This window comes from Charadrius vociferus, unplaced genomic scaffold, assembly GCF_000708025.1.
Source record: "Charadrius vociferus isolate BGI_N301 unplaced genomic scaffold, ASM70802v2 scaffold55, whole genome shotgun sequence".
Classification (NCBI taxonomy): Eukaryota; Metazoa; Chordata; class Aves; order Charadriiformes; family Charadriidae; genus Charadrius; species Charadrius vociferus.
The window spans coordinates 925,979-952,979 of record NW_009648444.1 but is presented as its reverse complement, the minus strand read 5'-3'; the positions used below and the strand labels follow the sequence as shown (position 1 = coordinate 952,979).

The window sequence follows — 27,001 nt, the reverse complement described above, 5'->3', positions numbered from 1 at the left end:
GATCAGTTGCTAAAGTAAATAACCAAATAAATACAGGTATGGTATTATTTGAAGGTTAGTGAACTTCCAGATATGTCTGGGAAACATCAGAAATTCTGTGCTCTTGTTGATTTGTACTTGTTCGTTATATGAGATTCTTCGTCGTAATTTTGAGTTCTGTCCTTATTCTTTCTTGAAGCCTTTCTCATTCAGTTACCACAGTCCTCACAATAGCATGTCACTGACATGTTTCTATTAAGAGATACAGAAAAAGACGTTATTTGGGGGATATTTTTAGTTTATTGAGGTTTTTTTCATGTTGGTGGCCTTGGAAGGGAATTCTTTTGTGCGGTTTTGAAGGAAAGTGTAATTTCTGAAATAAGTCTGTTAACCACAAAGGTACTTTTTTCCTTTTCTTGCTAGAGATTTTTTTTTTAAGTCGTGATCTGTGTTGATTCTTTAAATTTTACCGGAGTGAACATGCATGCACTATTTTTTTCAGAAAGTTCAGAAAAAGTAGAACCTACATGGGTTTGGAGGCAATTGGGGTTTTTTTAAATATTTTTTGGTAAGTTTTTGAATGAGAGTGCAATTTTGGTAGTTTTAGATGATTTTTGTCAGCAACAACTTGATGGTTTTAGTGTGGATGTAGCTATAGAGAATGAAGTTGCAAAGGTGCCAGTTGGGGGCAAAAATACTCAGTCTATGCAAGCAGCTGCAGCTTCTGCTTCATGCGACAACTGAGCACAAGTCCATAGGGTAGGCAGTACTTGGTAGGGAGAATGGAAGTGATTGGAGATGTGGGAATGCCTCCACATTGAAACACAACATTGGAATTGGTTTAGGAGTCCTTGTAGCAGAGGTTCTCTAAGACCAAGGAACACGGTTTTGATGATGGTAAAGATTTGCCTGGGAAAAACACCTAAGCTTGAATCAAACTCATCCAGTCTATACTGACTACTGTACTTGGTACTGTTTGATATCTTTGTTCATGACACGGATGTTGGGATTGAGTCCACCCTCAGCATGTTTGCTGATGACACCAAGCTGTGTGGAGTTGTTGACACATAGGAGGGAAGGGATGCCACCCAGGGGAACCTAGACAGGTTTGAGAAGTATGCCCATGTGAACCTCATGAAGTTCAACAAGGCCAAATGCAAGGTACTACACATGGGTCAGTGTAATCCCATGCACAAATACAGGCTGGGTTGAGAACAGATCGAGAGCAGCCCTGAGGAGAGGGATTTGGGGGTGTTGGTGGGTGAGAAGTTCAATGTGAGCCAGCAATGTGCGCTCGCAGCCCAGAAAGCCAACCGCATCCTGGGCTGCATCAAAAGAAGCATGGCCAGCAGGTTGAGGGCAGTGACTGCCCTTCCACTCGACTCTCATGAGACCCCAGCTGGAGTACTGCGTCCAGCTCTGGAGCCCCTAATGTAAGAAGAACATGCACCTGTTGGAGCAGGTCCAGAGGAGGGCCACAAAGATGATCTGAGGGCTGGAGCACCTGTCCTATGAAGACAGGCTGAGGGAGTTGGGGTTGTTCAGCCTGGAGAAGAGAGGACCCTGGGAAGACCTTATAGCAGCTTTCCAGTACCTGAAGGGGGCCTACAAGAAAGCTGGAGAGGGACTTTTACAAGGGCATGTACTGATAGGATAAAAGGTAATGGCTTTGAACTGGAAGAGCCAGATATTGATTTGGATTAGATATTAGGAAGAAATTCTTTGCTGCGAGGGTGGTGAGACATTGGAACATGTTGCCCAGGGAAGTTGTTGAGGCCCCATCCCTGGGGGTGTTCAAGGCCAGGTTGGATGGGGCTTTGAGCAACCCAGTCTAGTGGGAGGTGTCCCTGCCCATGGCAGGGGGTTTGGAACTAGATGATCTTCAGGGGCCCTTCCAACCTAAACCATTCTATGATATGAAAACAACTTACTGTTTGTTCAGACTGTTAGTGGTTTATTTACAAAAGTTTTTCATTTAAATGCCTGTTAATTTTGTTTCCTTTGGGGGCATCTTGAAATATACTTTTGTTCATAACTATTTTTTACAAGGAACAGCTGTTTTAAAGGGGAAACAGTGGAGCTGACCAGACCATGAAGGGCCATATGAACAAAGAAAAGTCTTATTTCTGAACCATTCAGTGCTCTATTTAAGAGAGTGATTGAGAAAGAGTAGTAATATTATGCTTGTATTTCAAAGAGCTGATGATAGAACTGACTGTGATAGTGGTCTCTAATAGGTACACACTTTACAGTTAAGGAAATAAACACTGATCCGCTGTTTCTGTTACACTTGAGTAATATTGCAGTACTTGGTTTGTTTGCCGGACTGCAGGCATAATTACTTAAACCACATTCCAGCTCTTCCTGACCTTGTAGAGCTTCTGAGATAAGCATGCCCTGTGCTTCCTTACACAGTGGACTTGATTGTGGAACTGATTTATCTGGAGAACAACTTTTTTCTTTTCCCTCTGAATTCCTAGTTCAACCTCAGCATACAAATGATTCTGTATTTACTGACTAGGAAAGAGCAAATAAAGGTAGCGATCAGTAGCTAGGCTGAAGGAAGACCTGGGCTGTTTTATTACTGAATTTTAAAGACTTAAACCATTTTTAAAGTCTGGGGCTAAACAGACTGCCTGCAATAATACCTGACTTTTTTTTAGTCTACATGTTTGGCTAAACTATATTAAAAATTTGACTGCTAAAATACCTGGTTAATAAAAGATGGCAAATCATTGTTTGGTCCTGGCATAATTGATTTACTTTTTGGGACACTGATATGCTTTCCGAATTTCTTAGTGCAGCCTTATTGTTCTCAGATAGAATAATTTCATATATAGTATTCTAATTGTTCGCAGCCTTTAAAAAAAGGAATTGGATCTTGAAATTGTTTTTGCTATTTCTTGTACATCCTTAGAAAGTGTCCGAGTACAACACACAAGGAATTTAAGGAAACGAATGATTAATAAGAAGGAATTTTTCTGAATATTTCATCCTCCCTGCTGTTCTCCAGGAAGCAAATGATGATGGAAAAAGGTTGCAGTCTGTTCTGTGCATAGTTTTTAGCAAAATTGCTTGGAGAAATAGAATAAGATGTACTGAAATTCCTAAGTGTGCTGTCTGTGACTGTTCATGTAAAGAAAGTTTGATACTGTATCCTACTATTCAAATGCCAGTAAGAGTTTGCTCTCATTGCTGCTGTGCTGTGAAAGAAGACCCCTCACAATCCTTAAATTATAAATAAGCCAATCTTGGGAAGACTGTCATGCAGGATACTACTGTCTTAATGTATTTTTCAGTCGCAGTTTTGTGTGGTTAGTGAATGCTGAGAGCTCTCTGTGATGAAAATGAAACATTGTTTATATAGAAGAATGCCATGTTTTTAATAAAGCATGTGTGTTTAAACAGGACTTACACAGGAAACTTATGCTGGCATAAACTTTTCAGAAGTTTGTTGATTTCTCCTTGAATCAGAGAAGTTCTAAGCCTTGGACTTACAATGGTATTTTTAAATAAACCAATTTGTGTAGGGCCTTGGAAGGCCCCAAAATGCTGAATCTATTAAAATCAACTCCCTGAGCTGTTGTATGTCACGTACTGAGGACACAGAACTGAAACAAAATCTTTTTCTAAAACTTTGGCAGTCACTGTCTGAAATCACTGAAGTATTTTCAGTGTGGCTTGCTGAAATTTCACTAGAAGAAATTTATTTTAAGAGGCATCTTTTGCCTGGAATTTGACCTGTTTTGATGAATAGCAGACACTGAGAATAATTTTCTCTTTGCTTTAGGAAGTATAAATAAAGTACAATCCAAATATTTAATTTGAGAATTTTCTGCTTGCTGGTTTAAACTAGTTTCATCTAGCAAAAATGCCCTCTTGTAGTTTTAAATTCTGTATTTCAGCTGAGCAGCGTTCATATAAATCTGTCTGAAACCAGTGTTATGCTATGTAAATAACCCACTCTGTATTACTTAGGCTTTTTGTCATTCTAGGTCAGTAGCTTTCCTTAATGTTTTTCCACCTTATTTGAGTTGAAATCTGTGCACTCTGATTTTTCATTCTTGGTGCTTTCCAGTCAGTGTGGATGTCAACCAGAATGCCAGGATTTTACTGGACTCCCTCCTGCCTCCATGAGGAGAGTGAGATATATACCTGCAGAAGGAGTTCCCTGGTATGGGTTTCTTTGGTTCCTGAATCTTGTCTACTGTCCTGTAATCGTAGGCAGTTTGCTTGAGCAGGAGACTCTTTATTTCTTTCTCTCGTGCACATACTTCTCCTTATGTCAGATCAGGATCTAAAGTCCTTGCTGTCCCAGTTCCATAGGAATGTAGGCTGTAATCCTGCAAATCTGCTAATATAGGTGTGGTTGGAAAAAGGGGAAGGACTGCAGCCGTGATACAGAAAGTTGGGGAGATAGATGTTGAAAACCAAGCTGCAGGGAGGTGGTAAATCTCTCAGTAGAAATTGCGTGTTATGTTGCGGGGGGGAGGGGGGCGGAGAGAGAGCAGCAGGGGCAGGAAATCAAGATCACAGCTGCAGCAACTCATTGTCACAGAGAGTACACTTAGGAATTTCAGTACATCTTAAATATTTTTGCTAAAAACTATGCACAGAACAGTACTCATTGTACTCTAAACTGGTGTTCAGTCCAGCTTTGTCTTGAGCTAAAATACACCACCCTAAATTGATTAGTACTTGTGTGACAGAGTGCAGTCTTCTCACTGGGCAGAAGAAAAAAAATATTGATAGCGTAATACCATGACCATAGATTGTCACATGTGATGATGGTTACTAACAATGTCTTTTTAAGGATTAACTTTGTCCAAGTGTTTCCTTTGGTCTTAGTTACTTATGGCTTTCAAAAACTTTCCAGAGTCACCAAATAAGGTTTATCATGTAATTTTGCAGGTTGAATTTTTGTACAAATTAAAAACTATGTTGTTGGTTTTTTGCTCAGAGTTTAAAAATGTTTTCTTACAATAAATGTAAAGGATCCCTGTAATATTGAAGGATATTTTGGTTAACTTCTGTTTGAGAGTAGATAATAGTACTTGGCAGGAAGGTGTTACATGTTTGGCTAATCCAGGTGTAAATTGGTTTGGCTTTGAAATGTGACACTGTGACATTGTAGCATTTAGCATGCTCTACAGCAGTTCTTGATGCTGCAAACATTGATATATTGACTTGGAGCGTGGAAAATACCATAACTCCGTAAACAGCTCTCTCTGCTATAAAACCTGGGTAAGCACACTAATGTCACAAAGAACTTCCATTATTGTCTTGCGTATCTTGTTTGAGGAAGCTGTGTGGCTATCATAACAAGAATATTTCTGCTGACAGGTGCTGATGCTTCTGTGGGGAGTCTGCTAGGTGTAATGGGTAGAAGCAGAAGTTATAGCAAGTACATTTCAATAGAAAATGCTGTCTGTATGTACTTTGGAGAAATACACATTTTAATTTTGATAACACTTGTGAAAAAGCCATATATATGTTCAACATTATGTTTGAAAACTGCATAATAAATAAAAGTTCTATTAAGGTGGTGAAAATGTATGATGTTAATTTTAATGGTAAATTAGGTAACAGAAGGATCATTTTAAGCTGCCTCTTCTTCCCCCTCTGAAGGACGCCTCAACTCCCCCATAAAGTCCTTTCAGATATCAGCTCCATTATTTAAGGAAAAGCGAGGGACTGTATGAGCTACACTGCTGTATGTGCAGAGGAATCAAAGTTAATATTACATGTGCATCTTCTAGTGAATTCTGTAACTTAAATAAGTACTCTACAAATACAAACAGTGAATTTTTTTCTTGCTTGATTTCTGTTTGTTTACTGAGTGGTGTTGGTCAAACTATTTCATTTCTATTCTTATTTTTAACAGTCTGGTCTGTCAGGTTTTTTAGAAAGAATCATAATACAACGAATTCTTTCAATTTATAGACAAAGAGCGGCCCTCTCCAAAGCTTTCTTAATTGAATTTATATTGTCCTTATCTGATAGGAATTTCAACTGGACTGTGTTAAATCTCTCAAAGCACTAATCTGACTTTTTTAAGCAGATTATATATAGCCCAGATGTTTAAAACTCATCAGAAGTTCTACAGAATACTCAGGGTTGATTGAAACAGATTGCTTGGAATGTGGGTCTCGTAATTGAGTACCAAAATTACAAAGTGCCAGCCCTGTGAGGGAGGCAGAATGCTGGTCTACTACACAGGTGACTTTCAAGTTTCCTGACTGAGGGAGAAATATTGAGAGGGAGCTATCCCTCATGGACTGTGTTCCTTTTTCTCTGGGAAGAGGAGCCTGTGAAAGCATGGAGTTGTGGAGATGGATTGAAAATGGATCAATTTAGCTTCTTCTTAAGCTTGGTCTTACTACATCATACTTTCATTTTTGCTGTTAGTTGTCAGAGCGATTTGTTCATTTTTAGTGGAGTTTCAACATTATAGGTATTTATTTTAAAAAAACTACTTTTGAATATGTACTTGTTGGAAGGCATCTCTCTTTGAAGTACCGTATTGTTTTTATAGTTACTGTGAAATCAACTGTGATTGCTTGCATTGTGTAATTGTCTGTACAACTACAGGCGACGTGTCTGCTTTCTGCTGTTGTTTTCAGGTGGTGGTGATTCTTCACAGCCTGTGCGCTCTGTGAGCCAGAGCGTTCCGTTTACCAAGCCTGGGGTTGGAACATCTGCTTCCTCTGCTGTGATCTCGTCAGTAAGGACACCTGCTCCAAGCCTTTCTTCCCAGCCACGATCTTCGCCTTCTGTTACACAGTCACCAGAGTCCGCCCTTCAGGAAGGTACTAAAAGGGAATGGGAAGTTACAGTACAGACTTCTGCTCTGTTCCACGTGTGGACATGAATGCTGGAAGCTTTATTGCTGCTCTTCGGCATTTGCCTGACTGGAGTATACCTCTTGCATCTCATCAGGCTACCCAAGTGTTCTTGTTTTATACCACCTTACTTCTAGCTTCTCTTAGCTTCTCTTTGATTTCCTTGGGCCGTATGTCATCTTTGGCTTGTTTATATTATTGGCAGTCTTACATGTCTTTCTCAACAAGCCCTTTTTTTCGTTCCCTTATTCTTCTAAAAAGCTGCTCACGATTTTTAACTTTTTGGAAGAAGGTCTTTTGTAATCAGTCTGTGTCGAAAAATCAGGTGTAAGCTAGCAATTTGCTAGTGCTAGCACTGGGAAACAGAGCAAGTCTGAGTATTAAATTCAAACTGATAGCATTGTTTTCTTACGCCCTAGCTGTAAGCTCCTGTGGAAAGCTGCTGTATAAACACCTTCCTATTCTGATGTAGGTAGCCTCTTGAGAAAGAATCGGTTGGGTCTTGAGCCTTCTTCAGTGATGCTAATTCTGCCCTGATGTTTTGACTTGCCTCTTGACTGTTTCTGTTTCTACTATTTCAAATCTAATTTACCACACTGATTTTTATTTTTTTTTTTTTTTACTGTTGTCTCTTGGTATTTTCAGGATTTAAAATTCTTATGGGAAAAGAACTCAGTGTTTGAGGTGGAAGTAAGCATTAATTTTTCCAGAAAATGTGATATGTCCAGTGTTCAAAATAATTCTCAAAAGCATGGTGTGTGACTGTCACAGCATGTTTTTTATTCTTAAATTTCAAAGTCCTCTGACATGAATGTCCAAATTTCCCCTTTTCCTCCATTTCGTCCTTTTTCTGGTGGAGTGGAGAATGTAAAGAAATAACTTGTCTGTGAATCAGCTCTATATATCTTACAGGCAAAAAGATAATTCCTCACTGGTATAAAGTCCTATGTACACTGTACCATTTTAAGGAAAACGATAAATCAATTTTTGGAACTGTTTGGTTCTTGCACAGTTTTATAGTTGATTTTGGTACTGGGTAGAATTTGTAAGGTAGATGTGCTTGCTAGAAAAAAAACTGTTGCTTTGTCTTCCAAAGAAATTGCATAACCACATTTCTGGTGAGAAAAAGGGTTTTAACTGTGCTCGCCTTGATGTGCAATATATATGTTCTTGCAGTGATTCCTGTATAATGTGTGAACACTTGGTACATTAAATACAAATCACTGCTGTCGCTGCTGAACTCTTCCATTAAATTCATGTACTTTTATATAAGTGAGGGTTAATGCAATATGTAGCTGAATGAGCACACTTTAACTATACGTATGTCAGGAATATAAAGATAACTCATCAGGAGTTTGTGTTGATCTAGTTGTATTTACATTAATATAATCAATAATAAATCCATGTACATGTTACCACATACATATGTTTCTATGTTTAGATGATATTTTTATGAGCATTAGAAGACTTCAAACTCTTCTCATTTATTTTCATTTGAGTCTGAAATGCATAATGTACTCTTGCAATACCTTTTTACTAACAATTTAGTGTGATGATTTTATTTGTAGAAATTAACCTACTGAAAAAATATTCAGTAGATGTGTTCTATTTGTCTTGGTTGTTAGAATTCCAAGTGTGTTTCTCATGCAGAGATTAAACGGACTGATTTTTTTTCGTATTATAGAGTAGCGATGTTTATGTGAAGGTATTCTGGAAGACCAGTTTGGATTAATTTTTAAAGTGGATTTCATTGTTTTAAGCTCCTACGTGGGTATTCCTATACAGAATTAAAATATTCTAATTGTTTACTTGGCTAAGTTCTAACAGGACAAATTTACTCTTACATAAATATCCATACAAATTTAATGCAAAGAAGCTAATTTACTTGAAACTCTCATCCTAGATATGAACTTTGAGAATGTGTGTCCTGTCTGGATGTTATTTGTAGACTTCCTTAGGTTTTGTGTTGATGAGAGGAGCTGATGCATAAATGAAAACAATTTAAAGCAGAGAGTTTAAAAACAGAGAAGAGGAGGGTTCATTTTGTAAGATCTACTATTCGTAATATTAAGATCTTAATGCCATAATAAATTCATTCAAAATATGAGGGCTATGGGTGGAGAGCCAGTTAAAGAACTTCAGAATATAGTTTATTTTTGCATGTGGCTATTTCATTTTCATTTTTGGTGGGGCCTCCATCATGAGACTTAAACTACATAAAATGTACGCGTTATGTTTCGAAGTGTTTCATGGTATGGGTGATTTTACTTAAAATACCTAAATAGTTGATTTATTTCATAGGCAAATGAGTTCTTATTCCAGTTTCTCCTTTTATGTCCTCCCACCTACACTTCTAGGTGTCTAAAATATAGTGGGATAAAGCCTTAGAGTGCAATACTATTATATTACAGGTGCACTGGTAGCGGTGTTCACAAATTCCTTGGACTGGAAATGTCTAGGAATTTAAATTACGTGGATGCATTTTAAGCCTGACCTATGAAGTAATCTCACTCAAAATAGTGATTTCAAAATAAGCTTTTACAGTTTTAAGAGTGGGAGACTTTAGCATTATTAGCGGCTGTCTAAGAAAATACGAAGTGGAACTGAGTTGTTACAACAGAAATCATGATTAGGCACATGGTGGCACTTGGAACTGCTGTCTTCAGCCGCCTATTTCTGCCCTTAAGTTGCTTTCTCCCCTGTGCTGGCCTACTGGTGGCATTGCTGGGCACTGAACCAGAATTGGAGGCTTCTCCACCTGAGAATGACTTTTTAAATTAGGTTATCTTTCAGCCAGATCAGTTCTCAGGTTGTTTTTGTGGCTGGGCAGTTGTGCTAGCACAACACAGAAGTATCCTAAAGGCAGAAATTTGTAGTACTGCTGTCAATGAAAATAAAAAACCTACGCGAACTGCTAAGGCTGGTAAGAGTCAAACGAGCCCTGCCTCCAAAGGATTCACAGTGACATAGTTGATGATTCCTAAGCTTCTGTGTCACTAGCATATTTTTTAATCTCTTTCTGTATTCTTTCTGACCACATGCATCCTTTATGTATGTGATGAGTGACTGGAAAAGGGGGAGTTTTAGCAATGGAAGTTTGTTTTCCAAAAAATGTTCCAAAGACTCCAAAGTAGCATTAGTAGAATCACTAACTCGGTCATCTTCTTTTGTCTGCCCATGGTTGGAATTTTTGCATTGCCATGCCCTTTCCAGGTAGATTTACTTACTTCTGTGTACATGGTATTTGTTAGAGGTCTGTCTTTGCACTGTTACACTGTGCCCATCTTCTTTTACCTTGTTTGTCTGTGTTACAGTGCATCTCTTCTTGTCATCTTGACTTACTTTTCCCTTTTACTTGCACGTTAATTATTTTAAGTTTTTTCTCTGTCACAGTAATGCAGTTGTTCTGTCTTCTTCCTCGGTAGCTCTCCCAGGCCTGAGAAAAGAGACAGTCTCCTTGGCTGTAGTCTGTTTTTGAGCAGAGACTGTTTTTCTTGTGTCCTCCTTATCAAGTGCATCCAGGAGCCTTCATAAAAGATGGGACTATGGATCACTTGAGTTAGTCCTGTGTTTTAGCGGTATAAAGAAACTGAAGCATTGTACCTCCTCAGTTGCACTGGGCTTGATTTTTTTGCCTTCATCATTGTGTCTACTTGTATTGGGGAGAAACTTCATTGCAATTTTAGGAGTATTAATGCACTAGATAAAATGAAATAATGTCAGTCTCTTCTTGCACTAACCTCTGTATGAAAGTTCAGCTTCTCAAGAATGTTGTGATATGGTTTTGCTCTGTTTTCTTTTTACTTCCACTGTTTGAATAGATCCTCTTCACCTTGTTTCTGTTGTTTTAAGTGAAATTGAAGTGGTCCTCTTCGGTTCATCTGCTTACTCAGTTTTAAAAAGCCATGGAACTAACAGTATTTTTAGCCCATAGTTTAAATAAAATAAAGGTTGATACAGTTGCTTTAAGTTGTGGATGGGGGAATTATTAATTACCGTGATGGTTTCAGATTATGCATAACACAACAGTTATGTAGTGCTTTATAGTGTTAAAACAAAGAACACTAATGGTGCCATGGTGCTTCTACAGGGGAAAAAAATACCAAACTCTCAAAGAGTCTGAAAAATGTTGAAGAGTTTTGAAGAATTAGGATATTTTCTTGCTATAGCAATCTATTGGATTGCTAAGAGAGAAACAGTGTTCACTTGCATTTATTTCGGATGTCTCTACCTGACTACAAGCATGTTTAAAATCCTTGCTAACCCTTCCCCGTGACAAGAGAAACTTAAAATTTCTTGGAGGCACTGGAATTGCATCAGTAATTAGTAATGTAGGATATTAATTATAAGTCATTGCTGCATGCTTTACTCTGTTTTAAAATAGTATATGTATGTGTTGCTTGTGTGTAGTGTTCATGTGTTTAGATATTGGGGAAAAAAAACCCAATAAACCCAACAAAAAACACGACCAAAAAAACCTTACAGATTATGGCTTGGAGGTGACAGTGGTAACAGTTGTTGCATTGTTGCCAGATCTTAAATGTGAATAGTGTATTTAGGTGCTTAAATATGGGTCTATGAGCCTGAATTTTGGCACTAATTTAAAAATAAGACCAACCAATTTTGGGGTTTACCTAGCTTAAGTTTCACTGACTGTTGCTGAGATATATGTTTGTACTCTCACGTGTTGCAGCAGCAGTATATTTCATTAATTTCTGGCAGTGTTCAGAATTCCAATGTCAATTATTCCTGTCTTAAAAGGGGCAGGTGTGCCAAGCAAAAGTTTAATATTAAAGTTTTCATAACACAGTTTGAATTTTCCTGGAAAGGAACTCATTTATTTCTATATATTAACTTAACGAAAGTATTTCAGTGGACAAACTGATATTAAATACATAGAATGTGTGTGTGTGTGTGTGTTCCTGATATAAATGCACATAGACACACACAGACATCTATAAAATCTGCTGCTAACTTCCATGTGCTAATAATACTTTGCTAAACTAGCCCACTAAAACCTGCTTCTGGTGTACTGCTCGTATAGTTCATGTGTGAACTATAGTTCTATAGGTAGGGTTGTAGACTTAAATTTTTGTATGTTGGGATCTTCTTTAGAATGGCTAATTTCTCTCGCATTTAATGCAATGATTTGTGACTTTCGTTTCTCATCTTTCCTGTCTGTCTGACTCTTATGTTTGTGCTTTCCACTTCACAGGCATGCAGTATGGTGGATATGTTAATAATCAAGCTAGCTCTGCACCAGCTCCCTTGTCATCAAGTTCAGATGATGAGGAAGAGGATGAGGAGGATGAGGAAGCAGGTTGGCTTTAGCTTTACACCAGTATCTTGTTCTCTTCCTACTCAAGTTTTGTTCCATATTTCCATCCCCTAAAACTTTTTTTTCCTTTAAGACAAAATATCACTCTGACTCATCATATATCAAGTTAACTAGAAATTTCCTGGCTATTTCTAGTATAGTAAACAAAAAGGAGTTCAGTAGTGGTCAGCAAATGGTTGGAGTTTTTTTTTGTCATATTAATATCGGATGTTTTATGTGTCTAACAAAGTCATATTCACAACTGGCAAGACTCCTGTTTTTCATACTTTGATTTGCAGTAGGTTTTAAACTCTTAACTGAAGCTGTAGAACTTAGACTGATAATTAAGCAACTACATGCCATTTGTATTGTTATATTAAACAGTGTTTACCTTGTTTCTCATTTTACATGTAGGGAACTCTTACAATTAAGGCAGTGAAGTAAATATTGAAAGGTAATAAGTGTGCTTTTTAAGACAGTAAATTTATCCCTGCTGCTTTTTTTTTTTCCTTCTAAGGTATGTCTATGGTCAGGCATATAGGTTCAGTTTTAACCTGCTTGCATTGTAGGGAACTTTAAAAGTTTCTTTACTTTTGTCTTTAAGAAGCAGTTTGTCAGGATTGATTGCAATGTTATGTTCTTGGTCGCAAGGGTTCTGCCTGTATTCTGTCAGAATGGTCTGGTTTTGCAAGTTTGATGTTTCTCATCATCATAGTTTCTTGGGTGGTAACGTTCTCTTCTAACTTAAAGAAAAGTCTTTACAATCTATATATGAGTGGTAACAGTATAAAAAGCTTTTTGAGATTAAACCTAGGCTGCTACCCTTTTTTGGTAGATGGAAGTAATAGCACATACCTTGTGCAGATACACTACTCCCATTTGTGTGTGCTGGCTTTGAGTATTAATTTGGGATAGCAAACTTTTGTGACTTTTCCTTTAAACTTATAATCCAGTTTGTAACAAGGCAGAGAAAAATCAGTGCCGTATAATTCTGAGTTTTATCAAAATAATTAAATCATAAAACCAGAATACTGTGAAAATAGCTTAGTGTGCTCTTAGGGATATCATGAAGAATGGAGCAAAACAATGATGAAATCCAGGTCACAATTAAGAACAGTGTGATGGGTTCATGTTATCATTTTGAACAATATTGATTCAGCTTTTATGTTGAGCGCTTAGTAGAACGTGAGAAGAAAACAGTTGCTGTTATTTTTCCAAGGATGAAGGTATTTTCAGCCAAAGACACTTGTTGTTCCAGCTAGAGAAAGACAATATTTGGAGGGTGCAATAGTATCAATATAGGTGCTATTATTACCTCCACCCCTAGTGGAGCACAAGTATTAGGATACTTTGCATATCCTGTGTAATTTTTGCTGTTTCAGATTATTGGTTCCGTTTCTTTACTTTCTTACCCTTTGTGTGATAATACATTTGATCTTTCAACAGGCTTGAGTATTAGTATTAAATTATGCATGGTGTAACTCTTGAATAACTTTTATTTTTAAATCTAAGGATACTTCCTGATTTTTAGATATCAGGATTTTTTAATACTATGAGTCTATTTAGACTTTACCAGCTAGAAAACAATTCCAAAGTTTGCTTTGGCTGCTGGGATGCAGTTGCTGTTTGAACTCTGCTTTCTAAAGAGCAGGCTAAAAGAGCCAGTAGAGCATTTTGGTGTTTGTTTTTTATTGCGGGGCTACCTACTGAATTTTCTGCAGATAATTCTTTGCCTAATCCCATGCCAAGGCTATATCAAAGGATATGCCAGATTTTAATTTTTTTTAACAACTGCAACCTTTGTCTCCTTCCTTTGTTCCCTATTCCTACCAGACACAAAGTTTTCGTGCTCCTTACCATCTTTCTCTCTCAAGTTCTGTACTTCGCTAAAGCCTGTAGCCTTTGAGCTATCATTGTATTTAAATTTATCTTATGCAAAATAGTTGAAAGGGCACCCAGGTTCAATACATAGGCTACCTGATCAATAAGCATCCTGCTTTATGCCCTGTCACCAGGAGTTAATGTAAATCCTAAACGGATTCTGTAGACAGGTTTCTAGCACAGGCTGAGCCAGTGGTTTTATGAAAAATAGGTGTGGGACATCTGGTTGCTTATGTTTGTGTAGCTTCTCATTTTTTTTTATCACTCTTACCAGTTAAGTCTTTAACTATGTTGCCAAATAGTTCTTGAAAACTCTGAAAGCAAAAGTTATATTGGTAAAATAATTACTTAACTGTAAAAGCGTGTTATAAGTATTACTTTTGTCTAAGCAGTGTTTTCTAATATTTTTTTTTCTTTATAAAACATTTTTCCTGCCTTCATAATATGTTCTTTGGTCTGGTGCTTACTACGCTAAAGTGAAGTTTGACAGCTGTTGTAGCTTGATTTAAGCATAGGAAAACTGTTGTTTAATTTTGTGGAAGTTCTTGTGTGTTTTATTGGTGGTGAAACTGTGAGATTTTCATGACACATGTGACCAGCTCAGAGTTTGAAGCTACTTTTGGTCTGCAGGAAACTGTACAACTTGCTGGTTTTGAGTTAACTGTTTGTTTTCCAGTGGAAAGTAGGACAGGACACACTGTAGTTCTTGCAGGCATTGGGACTCTGACAGTTCTCAAGAATGTGTTACAAAATTTGAAAGTTCTTTAGAAGCAAAGCAAAGACCTGAAGTGAAAGGTCTTCATTCAGTAAGTATATGGGGTACTCAGTAATAGGATTCACTTTCTTATTTTAAATTAGGCAGAGCTTGTTCGTGTTTCAAAATATCTAAGATTATACTTTCTAACTAGAACTTTTCTGTATGTCAGAGATGATGCACAGATATTTTTTTTTTGTAGCAGTAGAAGCACAACTAAGTTGTATTATTTTGACTTACAGCATGCTTTTAAAATGTATTCTTTCATATATTTGTCGAATTGTTTTGTCTTAACTTTTCCAGCAGAGCTTGGAAAGTATATACTCACTGTATCATTAATGTCTTTGTAGTGAAAAGAGCAAACTCATTTTATGTGAAATTATATTATAGATGGATATTATTTTATGAAAACAATTTACCATGGAAAAAACTCTGCAAAGAGTGACATAGTGGTTAAATCAGAAAACTTGAAGTAGTGTCTTATATGTTCACAACAGTGTTTATATCCTCTTGGTATTTTTTTGAAATGCAGAACTAACTTCTGGTCAGACAAGAAAAACTTCTTGAAAATTCTTAAATCTTTATCTTGTTGGCCTGATAAAAGTATATTTTGGGGTTTCTGTAGTAGGACTTACCAAACTTTTAAAAGCTGTGTTCTTTCACAGGGGACAAAATAATGAATCCTATTTCCTTCAGTTTCTAGAATAGAAAGATAAAATTTTGTAGGAAAAGAAATCTTGCAGTTGTGTTCTTTTTACAAATGGGGGGGGGGGGTTTTACAGTGAAAAACAATCTGAAAGCTAATACTGTATGACTTTCACAGTGTTGATACTTTATTTAGAATAAAATCTATTGTTAGTGTTGTGGTTTTTTTGGAATAGTTCTCTTGTTTCTTAGCTGAATGCTTTAAAGGCAAAATGCTCAAAAATAATCTATACAGGCATGATGTTGCCATGGTATTAATGTGTCCCAAATGTCAGTGATATTGTTTCCACATGCAGGAGTCTCTTTACTTGGAAATCTCAATCGAAGGGGGACTTAATCTCAAATGTTCCACCATTGAAGGTCTCCCTTGAAATACTTTCAGCTTCACAACGGGATGTGTGGTCACATTGATCCTTCTGAGCAGAACAGTATTAGTGAATCTCTTTTGGGTCTGTTCTGCCACAAAAAGTTATATATATAGTTGTCTTTTCTGAATTCTTCAATATACTCATTCTTTTCTGTTGCACTTCATGGCTTGGGGTGTTTTAAGGAGCAGTACATTTAATCTATTTGGCCTTTTTTCTTTGGGAATGTATGTGAAATGGCACTGGAAGAAATGTTTTGAAACACATTTTTGTTTGCTGTGTTTTACAGTAAGGTATTCAAGATTTAAACATTAGGAGTCTCTTCAGTACTAACAACTATGTAGGTGCCCCTGTGCTTTTTCACTTTTGGCTACTTAACTTGTTGCTTTTACATAGTTAGTTACTTTTGGCTGTACCAGAAGAAACTGTTTGTTCTGACTAAAGCTGAGACCTCTTGTCAGTGTTCAGTGGAAAATAGAAGCTTTACATTGAAAACAAAACAAGCTCTGAATTAAAACAGCATAGAAAGGAGTAAAAAATAAAATACTTGTCAGTTTTGCTTGAAGGCAGGGATGGTGCATAATCACTCTGAAGACAATGGGAATCTTCTGTGTGCAGTTGTGAAGGAAGTCATGATAAACGCTATTTGAAAAATGTTATGCATAGCTTCAGTTGATGTAGTCTAGAAAGAACTATTAGTTTAAGAGAAAAATATTCAACAACTTTTCTCATTGTTTTTGTCCTTTTCCCATTGATATCTCTCTTGCTAGTTGTTGGGCATGTGCTTGTTTGTTTATTTTTAATACCATGTTGATTGTTTATCTCTTCCTCTCCCTCCTCTTTGCGGTGGTAATAGCTTTCAGGTCTTAGTGCTGAAGTGGTGTTTTTTTCCCAGCGTCTTTCTTGAAAGTTTCTTACCAAAGTTTTTAGGAAAAATTCTCAGTCTCTTATTTCTCAAAAATTTGCCATTTGCGAAGCACCTGACTTTAAATTATTTTCCTCCCCAGCCATTGATAGTTCCTCTACTACAAGCAGCGCCTCTCCTGTTCTGAACAATTATGATGCCCTAGAAGGAGGTGGCTATCCAGGTAAGCAGTTTATCACATGTTGATTCTAAATGGATTGTTTAAAGACTTAAACATTTACTGTTTATGATTTTTTTTTTCTATTTCTGGTGTTGTTTATGGTTAATTAACAAGTAGGTGAAAGGAAGTGCCTATGAAAGCAGTGGGGGCAATCATCAGAGAGAACATGCTTCACTTTTTAATCACTTTTCACTTTTTAACAGTGAAATTGGAGTAACCATTTAATAAAATTTCCCTGAATCATAAGTCATACTTTCCATTGTAATATTGAGGGTAGTGCTGAAAGTATGTTCTGTGTGACAGCAGGCATCATTCTCTAGGTTATACTGTATGCCTGATTGTGTTGGCGTTAGTAGCTGATAATAGTTGACATGTCACTGGAGTTTAGCGAGGCCAACGATATCAGCTTGCAGAGATGCTTGGATCAGGTCATTTTCTTCTGTTTTTCTTCATTTAGAGAAAATGGCCACTATTTTGCTTATTTTTATCTGTAAAATATCAGGAGCGTCAGGTTTGTTCTAAGTGAACCTACTAGCAGACTACCTCAGTCTCGAAATCTGTAGAGCTGTCATATTGAGAGCAGGTGGAAAAAATGCTGTTCAATGTAGGTATGTTAGTGAATACTTGAAATGATAATTGGATTAATTTGGGGAGCCACCCCCTCTGACTCTTTTGCATTGTTCTGGCCTCTGAAAATGTCACAGTAGTTTGCTTAGATTGATGGGTTCCTGTGTAAAGTGAAATGCAGTAAGGTTAGCAGAGGCATGGCTGCAAGATTTCAAATTCTAGTTTCTCAGCTAATAACTAACCATTTTGGTTCTACTGAAGGCATATTCTAAAAATAACTTATTCTTTCTGTTTTCCTTAAAGAGTAACAGGATCAATTTTAAATTTCTTTGATCTGTTGATTATTTTTTTTAATCTTTTTTTTCTTTTGGAGTGCTCAGGCCAAACATAGTTTCTTGGCAGTTGGTTTCTTGACTGGCTGTTTCTTTGCCTGCCACTTTTCCCAATGGATTTTACCAAGCTTAAATTCTTCTGAAACTTAGCTCACATGTGTAGATGTTTTTAAAGAGTAGTTTAATCTCTTTACAACTGTTAAGTTTTCTATGAATTTTGGTCTATGTGTTACTTTCAATTCGGCTTTTAAAAATAGTAGGACTAAACTGTGCTGCAGTGATATACAGGAGGGACTTCTGTTACTTCAAGAAAAGCTCTGTGTCTACATTTAGAGAATAGTTCTGTCGCCTTAGCCTTTATGTTTTAACGGTATGCATAAGTGGTAGAGGAGAGACCAAGCATGAGTGGCCTCTTTTGTGGTTTATATCAAGTGCAAATCTTGGAATGAGATGTGGGGTTTATTTCTTTTTTTTAATTCCGTTTAAATATTTCTTTTTAAATTACTTTTTTTTTTTTAATAGCATTTTGTTAGTAGTTACAGAAGTCTATGGTCATCTTCCCATGTATACCCCCTTTATCAGCATAATCGCAGTAATTTTCCTGCTAATTTATTTGGTCAGTGCAGATAAACAACTTGATGGATAATGCAAAAACTTCTAAATGCTTAACAAACACCACTTCCATTTATGAATTTACATTTAAATTAAGAAATAAATAGTAAGTATATTCAATACCTGTGGGATTTCTTTTGTCCTTCCAGAGGCACGTTCTGTGACCAGCAGCCCCGTTCCTGCTCCATCAGTCCCTCAAACATCAAAAGCTTCTAAGCCTTTTGGTTATGGATATCCAACACTGCAGCCTGGCTACCAAAATGCAGCACCACCTACTCCTGTGCAGCCCAGTAATCCAGGACACCATCCTGGGTTTCAGCCCTATCCACAGGTTTGTATTTTTAATTTAAAAGTTAAATTTAATATTGATGGCATAACTTACCTTAACTTCTCATTAGATCTTATAGGATCTTCTTCTTAGAAAGCTTTTGGTTTAAAATTTTAAGTGTATCTCCAAATAGGCTTTGCTTCACCAGTTTGCTTTGCCAGTTGTTAGCAGCATCCACAGTTTTAAGGTCTGGTGTTTCAAAGAGCTGTACTTTATTGATAGGAACCCTGAAGAAGTATAATGAAGTACTTGATCAGCAAATATACGTTTGATCAGAGCGCTACTATGGGCTATGATCTCGAGCATCACCTTACGAGCAAGGCATGGCAGAAAGTCCAGATAAAAGAGCTTTGTAGAGCCTGTGCTGGGCATGTGGTGGAGTAGGCTGCCTGCATCTGCTCCATTTTCCTGGTAAAGAGAGCACCAAACACCCAAGAAGGTGTTTGCAATCACCTGGCTCCTGTGGCGCATGTGAGTCACTCAAGAACAGTGAAATCTGAAGAAGGGGCAGACACAGAGGCAAAATATAAATGCTGAAGCAGTGCAGAGAAGTGGATGTGTGAAGGGGCATAGGAAATGAAACATAATGCTTTATGAATCCCACTCTCTCCAATAAGGCCCAGCTGGCAAATGTATCGAAGCTGCTGTTGTAGGTGATCAAAATTCTTTACTGATCTGAGTGTGGTACCATAAGTTAGCATATAATATCCAGGAATGCTTTCACTGTTACGGAGGTAATGTAAAATGTGATCTGGAGGAAATGTGGGTTTGGTGGTGGGTTTTTTTTTTTTAAGACTTAGCTTCATCTTCACTATAATGTGAGATAGAGTTAGGCTCTACAGGAATACACAGTAAAAGAACAAAACCCAACATTTACAAGTTGCAGTAAGTGAAATTTCAGTTGGACATATAAGGAGAAAATTCTTCAGAAAGGGAGTGGAGAATCACTAGAGCAGATTGTGGTGTGACATCTTCAATCCTTGAAAATTTTCAAAACTCAGCTGGACAAGTATGAGCAACCTGATCTGACTTCTTAAGTTAACCTTGCTTGAGCAGGGGGTTGGACTACCAGACTGCAAAGGTGCCTTCCAGCCTAATCTTTTCTTCTTTTCCATGGTGTTTCGTTTTAATTTAACAATAAATATATACAAACAATTTCTGTAACTTGGAAAAGTTACATTGTAACTTCTTTGAAGAGGGGGGAAAAAAATTGTCAGCTTTTCTAGTAACTTGTTTTCTTATGCCTGGAAAGCTTGAAGGATTACATGTGACTTCCAATGTTGATTTGTATCATAAATTTGAATTTTGTCCAATGATATGTATTTGGAAGGTATGTTTGTCTTAGCATTTTTAAATTTCTACCATGCAACTCTTTTCTTGTTTGTTTGGGTTTGTTACTAACTACTGCTGTATCTTTTTTTTAATACATGTCTGGAAGAATTGGGATAGCAAGAAGATTTAAGGTTGTTATTTAAACATGATTGTGTGTTTACCCATTTGCAATGCTCTTACTTTTTTTCAGCAATATCCAGGTGTGAACCAGCTGTCCTCTTCCTTAGGAGGCTTAAGTCTGCAGCATTCTCAGCAGCCAGAAAGCTTGAGACCAGTAAACCTTACACAAGATAGAAATATTTTGCCTGTCTCTTCAGTTCCAGCACCTGTGCCTAACTTGAATTCTGATCTTAGGAAATTAAACTGCAGTCCAGAGTAAGTGTACTGTGTCTAGAGCAGCATCTTATGTTTTTCAGTGACTAACAATTATTTGAAGTGTCAAGAAATGACTAAACTGACTTCTGACTTTAAATCTTCGTGACGAGCGAATATAGCCCCTTTCACTTGAAAATAAGTTTATCCTCTGCATCCTTACACAAATGTTGAAAGTGTCCTGCCATCAGAATACATTATATGCGGTGTGAGTGTAGCTCACTTATTAAAACATGAAGAAACCTGCTTAATCTTTGCCTTGTTTTGTCTGCCTAAAAAAAAAAAATATCTATTAATAAACATCTTAATATTATGCAGTACATTTCATAGAATATTTTTGTGATATTGCATAGGATTTTTTCCAGAAAATTATGATGATCATGCCTAAATACACTGAATAAACTGTGAGTATATTTTACTGTGGTAATCCTGCAATCATGATGCATCCTTTTGCCTCTAATTAACATTCAGTAGTATTATCTACTATCCCAAATCAAGTGCAACTAGGTACAATGGAGATTGCTCTCCCTGACAGATCTTAATAAAATGTCTTTTGGAATTAGAATTAATTGTGCAAAAGTAACTCAGCGTACTGCCTTAGTGACAATGCATGGTCCCACCAGAAAACAGAAATTGGAAAACTGAGTGTCTTGAAATCATTCTTAGGTGTTGAACGTTTTAGACAGCAGTATTGGTGTGTTGGGGGTTTTTAGTGCCTTTTATTTAGCTTTAAGTCCATCCTCCACTGAACATACGCAAAAGAAAAGATTGTGACTCTCCATATTTGGAGATCACTTTCTACTGTTTTCTTTTATAAATATTACTTCCTGAGAATAGCAAATACTGTATTCTTCCTTTAGTTGCATCACCCAACAAATCTGTGTAATGACTTAAAACATACGTCACTTTACATGGAGTTTTGTACCTAAAAAAGGGGTTTTTTTGTACCGAAAAAAAAGCAATTTTATCTCTCTATTGCAAGTTTGTTTTGGTATACTTGCATCGCTGAACTACTAAATTGCTAGTGGGGGAGTATTTTTGTTTGTTTTTTTAGGAGGCTTTTCAAATCTCTTCGGTGCATTAATTTTGTTTATTAAATCAGCTTTCTAAAATGGGATTTCTTAAATTTCAAAATTCTTTAAAATCGGGTGTTAACACAATGTTTTTAACATCTTTTAAAATTTCATTTTCAACTTAACGTCTTTATTTCCTTTCAGCTCATTCCGATGTACATTGACAAATATTCCACAGACACAGGCTTTATTAAACAAAGCTAAGCTTCCTTTGGGTTTGTTACTACATCCCTTCAGAGACCTAACGGTAAAGTAGCCTACTTTTTTTTTAGTATATGTTTTTAGTGTATGCATTTGTCTTATTTTCGTTCAAACAATACAATACAATGAACTATAGGTCCTAAATTTAACAGAAGTAGCAAAAAAATATACGGGGCTTAGAGAGGAAGAGGGGGAGAAAAGCCTTGAAATTGCTACTTCATTGAAATTGAAAAGGGAAAATCTGCAGACAAGTCCTTCAAAACTTTGGTTTTTTAATTGTTGGAAATCTTTGCTTGCCTGTGGTTCTCTGAAGCTCTCAACTTTGTGTGTTGGGCTCAGAACTGTCAGGTACCTCTGAAAAAGGTGTTTATCCTCTTGAAGAGAGGTGCTTAGGTTGAATGTATTAGTGGCGTGGTAAATGCTGTCAATAGAAGGTAAGCACAATCTAAGATTGAAGCTGTGTTCGTAACTGTTAAGCAACTCCTCTCAGTCTACTTTATTTGTATTTATGTAAAAAGATGATTCACCGTCTGGTATGACTTCTTTTCATATAATGTGTGTTCTTTGTGTAAGGTTTGTTGTCTGTCATATTTAGTCACCCAAAGTTGTCCTGTCTTTCATAATTCCTCTTGCCATAGTAGCTGTGTTATTGTACTGGGTAATTTAAAGTAATTTCATTAAAAATCTTACTACATATTCACTTTGGGAGATTGGGTTGAGACAATAATTAAATGTTATTTCTTCTGATTTTAAAGGGGAGGATATTTTTAATAGGCATCATAATGACTCTGTATGAAAATGAGCTAAAAAGATAAAAGGACAGATGATAGAATATCTAGTCTTATGAAGCTTTTGTGCGCTGTACTGCACAGTAATGTTTTCCATAAAATGTATTACATATCGTTGTTACAGCTTTCCATTGTTTCTTTTTAGCAATTACCGGTAATAACATCAAGCACAATAGTGAGATGCAGATCCTGCAGGACGTACATCAACCCTTTTGTTTCTTTCATTGATCAAAGGAGGTGGAAATGCAATCTGTGCTATAGAGTTAATGATGGTAAGTTTTTTGTAGCAAGCAATGCTTGCATTTATAGAATGTCTTTCAAATATTTGCATCGTATCAATCCGTGGGATATTTTAGATTAAAATGTAGATTAAAACAACAGTGTTCCTAAGATGTTTTTTAAAATCTCTGGATCATAAGTCAGATGTCAGTTCATTTTCTGAAGCAAAAGGCTGTTTTGCAATTTTCTGGGATATGAAGAAAACGTAATTATATTATCCTGATTACTTGTATAATGAAATCAGCTTATTCCATTGACTGCTGATGCAACATGCAAATGGCAGCATGATGACAGCTAATACTGCCTGCAATCCAGGCCAGACGTTATGAGAAACAGTACAGGTTGAAGTTTGTTGTGAAATGCCCTATTTAGAATCATAGGATGGTTTAGGTTGGAAGGGACCTTAAAGATCATCTAGTTCTAAACCCCTGACATTGGCAGGGACACCTCGGGTTGCTCAAAGCCCTGTCCAACCTGGCCTTGAACACTTCCTGGGATGGAACATCCACAACTTCTCTGTGCACCCTCACTGTAAAGAATTTCTTCTTAATATCTAATCCAAATCTACCCTCTTTCAGTTTAAAACTGTTACTTCACGTCCTATCACTACACTCCCTGATAAAGAGTCCTTCCCCACCTTTCCTGTAGGCCCCCTTTAGGTACTGGAAGGCCACTATAAGGTCTCCCCAGAGCCTTCTCTTCCCCAGGCTGAACAATCCCAACTCTCTCAGAGTGTCTTCAGAGGAGAGGTGCTCCAGCCCTTTGATCATCTTCGTGGCCCTCTTCTGGACTTTTGCTCCACAGGTCCGTAGGTCCATGTCCTTCCTATGCTGGGGGCTCCAGAGCTGGATGCAGCACTCCACGTGGGGTCTTACCAGAGCAAAGTATAGGGGCAGAATCCTCTCCCTCGACCTGCTGGCCATGCTTCTTTTGATGCAGCCCAGGATGCGGTTATCTTTCTGGGCTGCAAGTGCACATTCCTGGCTCATGTTGAGCTTCTCATCCACCAACACCCCCAAGTCCTTCTCTCCTCAGGGCTGCTCTCAATCCATTCTCTGCCCAGCCTGCATTTGTGCATGGGATTACCCTGACACATGTGCAAGGCCTTGCTCTTGGCCTTGTTGAACTTCATGAGGATCGCATAGGCCCACTTCTCAAGTCTGTTCGGGTCCCTCTAGATGGCATCCCTTCCCTCCTATGTGTTGACCACTCCACACAGCTTACTGTCGTCAGCAAACTTGCTGAGGGTGCACTCAATCCCTACATCCATGTCACTGACAAAGATGTTAAACAGCAGTGGTCCCAATGCCAACCCCTGAGGATGTCCACTAGCCACTTGGACATTGAGCCGCTCACCCCAACTCTTTGAGTGCGGCCATCCAGCCAGTTCCTTGTCCACCGGGTTGCCATCTGTCATATCCACGTCTCTCCAATTTAGAGAGACATTACATTTGCATTGGTGTTTTAAAGTGGGGATATATTGCTGTTTAAAATAAACCTTTTGTTTCCTATTATTTAACTTTGATATCCTTGGGATACTGGAAACGTTCTGTCATTTTATGTATCTGTAATGTGAATTTTTTTCTGTTGTTGGTGACAATTGAAACGTCTGCAGTAGTTTGCTTGTAGCTGCCATAATGGTTTTTGCTTGCTGATAAATATATAAAAAAATTTTGTGGGAAAAAATATTTTTTATTATTTTTTTATAGTTCCTGAAGAATTTATGTATAATCCTCTGACACGATCTTATGGAGAGCCTCACAAACGGCCAGAGGTCCAAAATTCTACAGTGGAATTCATCGCTTCCTCGGACTACATGGTAAAAAAAGTTTTTTCAACAGCAATTGCATGTTACTATAAATGTGTTTGGAATTACTGTTGCATATTGCCCGACTGGTGTGTATTAATTTTCCTGTGGAGGTACTCTTAATACTGAAAAATAGCTAAAATTCATTTTTATTTTGAGTTTTGGCAAGTGTAGGTATTCAGAGGCTTGTCAGTTAAAGGCAATTGCAATGTGTGTAGTCGTCCAGTATAGTTTAATGTGGCATAAGATGGTTAGAGTCTGTTGCAATGTGCTTTCTGGGGTTCTCCCTCATTTTGAAGTGGTTTTGAAAGACCAGTAATGGAGTAACAAGAAAATTAAGTTGGGTTCAAATTTTTAGTTAGTCATTGTGACGGAAACAATTCTAACTAGGAGTCCACCTAGAGTTGCTGTGATAGTAGTCTTGTTTCCAAGAAAGTTAAACAAGGCCTTGGGAAAAGGCCCTGTTCATAATGACATTATTAACAACAGCTAAAGTAAATTGTTCTCTTGTCTTTGAATCGAGTCACTGTGGCCAAGACATTTGGCAGTGAATAAAGACAGCTTGTTATATAATTGGGCAAAGGATATAGGTAGAATACTTTAACCCTGTTTAATGGATCACATTGTCCACACACTGAAAGAACAATGATGTTTTGAAGACTGAATTCCGTATCTAGTGTCGAAGAGTCGTGTTTGAGTTGACTGTTGGAAGGAGAGACTAAAATATCCAATTTCTGTTCTGAAGCATAACATTGTATGCTTATTACAAATGGGAATTATTAACCACTGGGAATGGTGGTTAAGCGTATCTGTGTGACTCTTAGTAAATCAGTTTTATTGCATAATGTATGCCTTGCATTTTTTTATGTATTCCCTTTTCCCACTTCCTTTTCTAATGACTAATCATTTTTAACATTTCTTTAAATATGATTTTTGAATATTTTTTTATTTTTATTTTTTTACTTTGTAGCTTCGTCCTCCTCAGCCTGCGGTATATTTATTTGTTTTAGATGTGTCTCATAATGCAGTGGAGGCTGGATATTTGACAATAGTCTGCCAGTCATTGCTGGAAAACCTAGACAAGTAAGACTATAAATAACCTTTTCAAATTAGCTTATGTTTTATTATGAATAATACTAACCTACAGTTTTGCAGAAAACTTGCACAAAGTGTTTAAACACTCTGTCCCTAAAGGACAGAAGTTTTGTTGCCTGAGATTCTGAAATGCAACTTAGATGTCTGAAAAACAAAACAAACAAACAAAAAAACCCAAAACAAAACACCAGCAAAAAAAACCAACCCTGCCAGAAAACAGCTGTTGAAGTAATTTACATAATGAGAGCCATCTTCCCTGCATGTGATTAAAGATGGATCTGCAAATAATTTACTTATTTATCTGCAAAGAATATTTAGCTGCAACTTCTAACAACATGTTGCTTGTACAAACGTCTATGAAGTGCACTCTTGCCCCATGCCAAGACCAAGAAAAATAACTAAATCACAGAGATTAAATTGGCTGGTTCTTGCACTGAAGTGGCTGAGGTGCTGCATACTGGAATGTTGTGACCACTAATGGGAGACTGCCTGGGTGAATTTTGTTGTCAGTATGGGGTTTTTAAATCACAGTCATTTAGATCTACCTGTGCTGCTTTCTGTCTGTTCTCATTTTCGCGTTGGAACAGCATGTATGGGATTGTTGGTGGTGCTTTTTGAGCAAGGGTTGATAAACTTCATTATGTTCATGTCTTTTGAAAATTAATTTGCATCTTGTAGAGGCCTTGCTCTGAAAACTCTTTTCTACAAGCTGTTCTTAGGAAACTTGATTTTAACTTCTGATAAAGACGCTAACATGTACAGTAAAATTCTTCACTTACCTTTATTAGGATAGTCTTTCTTTGTTCAGATCTTTACAGGTATTTTGTCAGCAGATTCTCAGAAACATGCTAAATTATTTTAGGGAAATTCATAAAATCCCATGCAAAGCCTATAGGAAAATAGGTACATCCTGTAAATTTATATACCCAGATGGTAAAAACAATATTTGCCTCTATTGGCTTTGTTCACTGTCATGGTTTTCAGCACTTGCTGATGTTTTATGTTTTACTTGAGAAATACTGTTTAGTTTTTCTTTTTGTATTTTAATGTCATAGATAGGAATATGGTCCACATGAGAAATAAGTATGTTGTATTCCAGAGATTTTGGATTTTGGTTTAGAGCTTTAAGTACTCTGCAACGACATCAGTGAATTGGTTTTTTGAATCATGAAAGAGCAGAAGGCACTATTTTCTATTGAACTTAGAAGGCTACCTTCTTTCATTTGTCAGTGAAGTGTTTCAATGAACCTGCTATGGTCTGTCTTGGAACAAATCATCAATATATTA

The 27,001-nt window shown here is 37.1% G+C and overlaps 1 protein-coding gene across 1 annotated transcript in view; it reads left to right on the top strand.

Annotated features, from left to right (window-relative positions):
- The window catches only part of SEC24B (SEC24 family member B), a 52,939-nt gene that overhangs the window by 12,017 nt on the left and 13,921 nt on the right, over positions 1-27,001 (top strand). The window contains exons 3-12 of the mRNA XM_009885520.1: positions 7-36; positions 6,603-6,788; positions 12,037-12,141; positions 16,851-16,931; positions 18,589-18,770; positions 20,290-20,474; positions 21,689-21,791; positions 22,679-22,805; positions 24,522-24,631; positions 25,590-25,702. Of these exons, the coding sequence (XP_009883822.1) occupies positions 7-36; positions 6,603-6,788; positions 12,037-12,141; positions 16,851-16,931; positions 18,589-18,770; positions 20,290-20,474; positions 21,689-21,791; positions 22,679-22,805; positions 24,522-24,631; positions 25,590-25,702 (1,222 nt within the window). The remainder of the gene's footprint in view (positions 1-6; positions 37-6,602; positions 6,789-12,036; positions 12,142-16,850; positions 16,932-18,588; positions 18,771-20,289; positions 20,475-21,688; positions 21,792-22,678; positions 22,806-24,521; positions 24,632-25,589; positions 25,703-27,001) is intronic.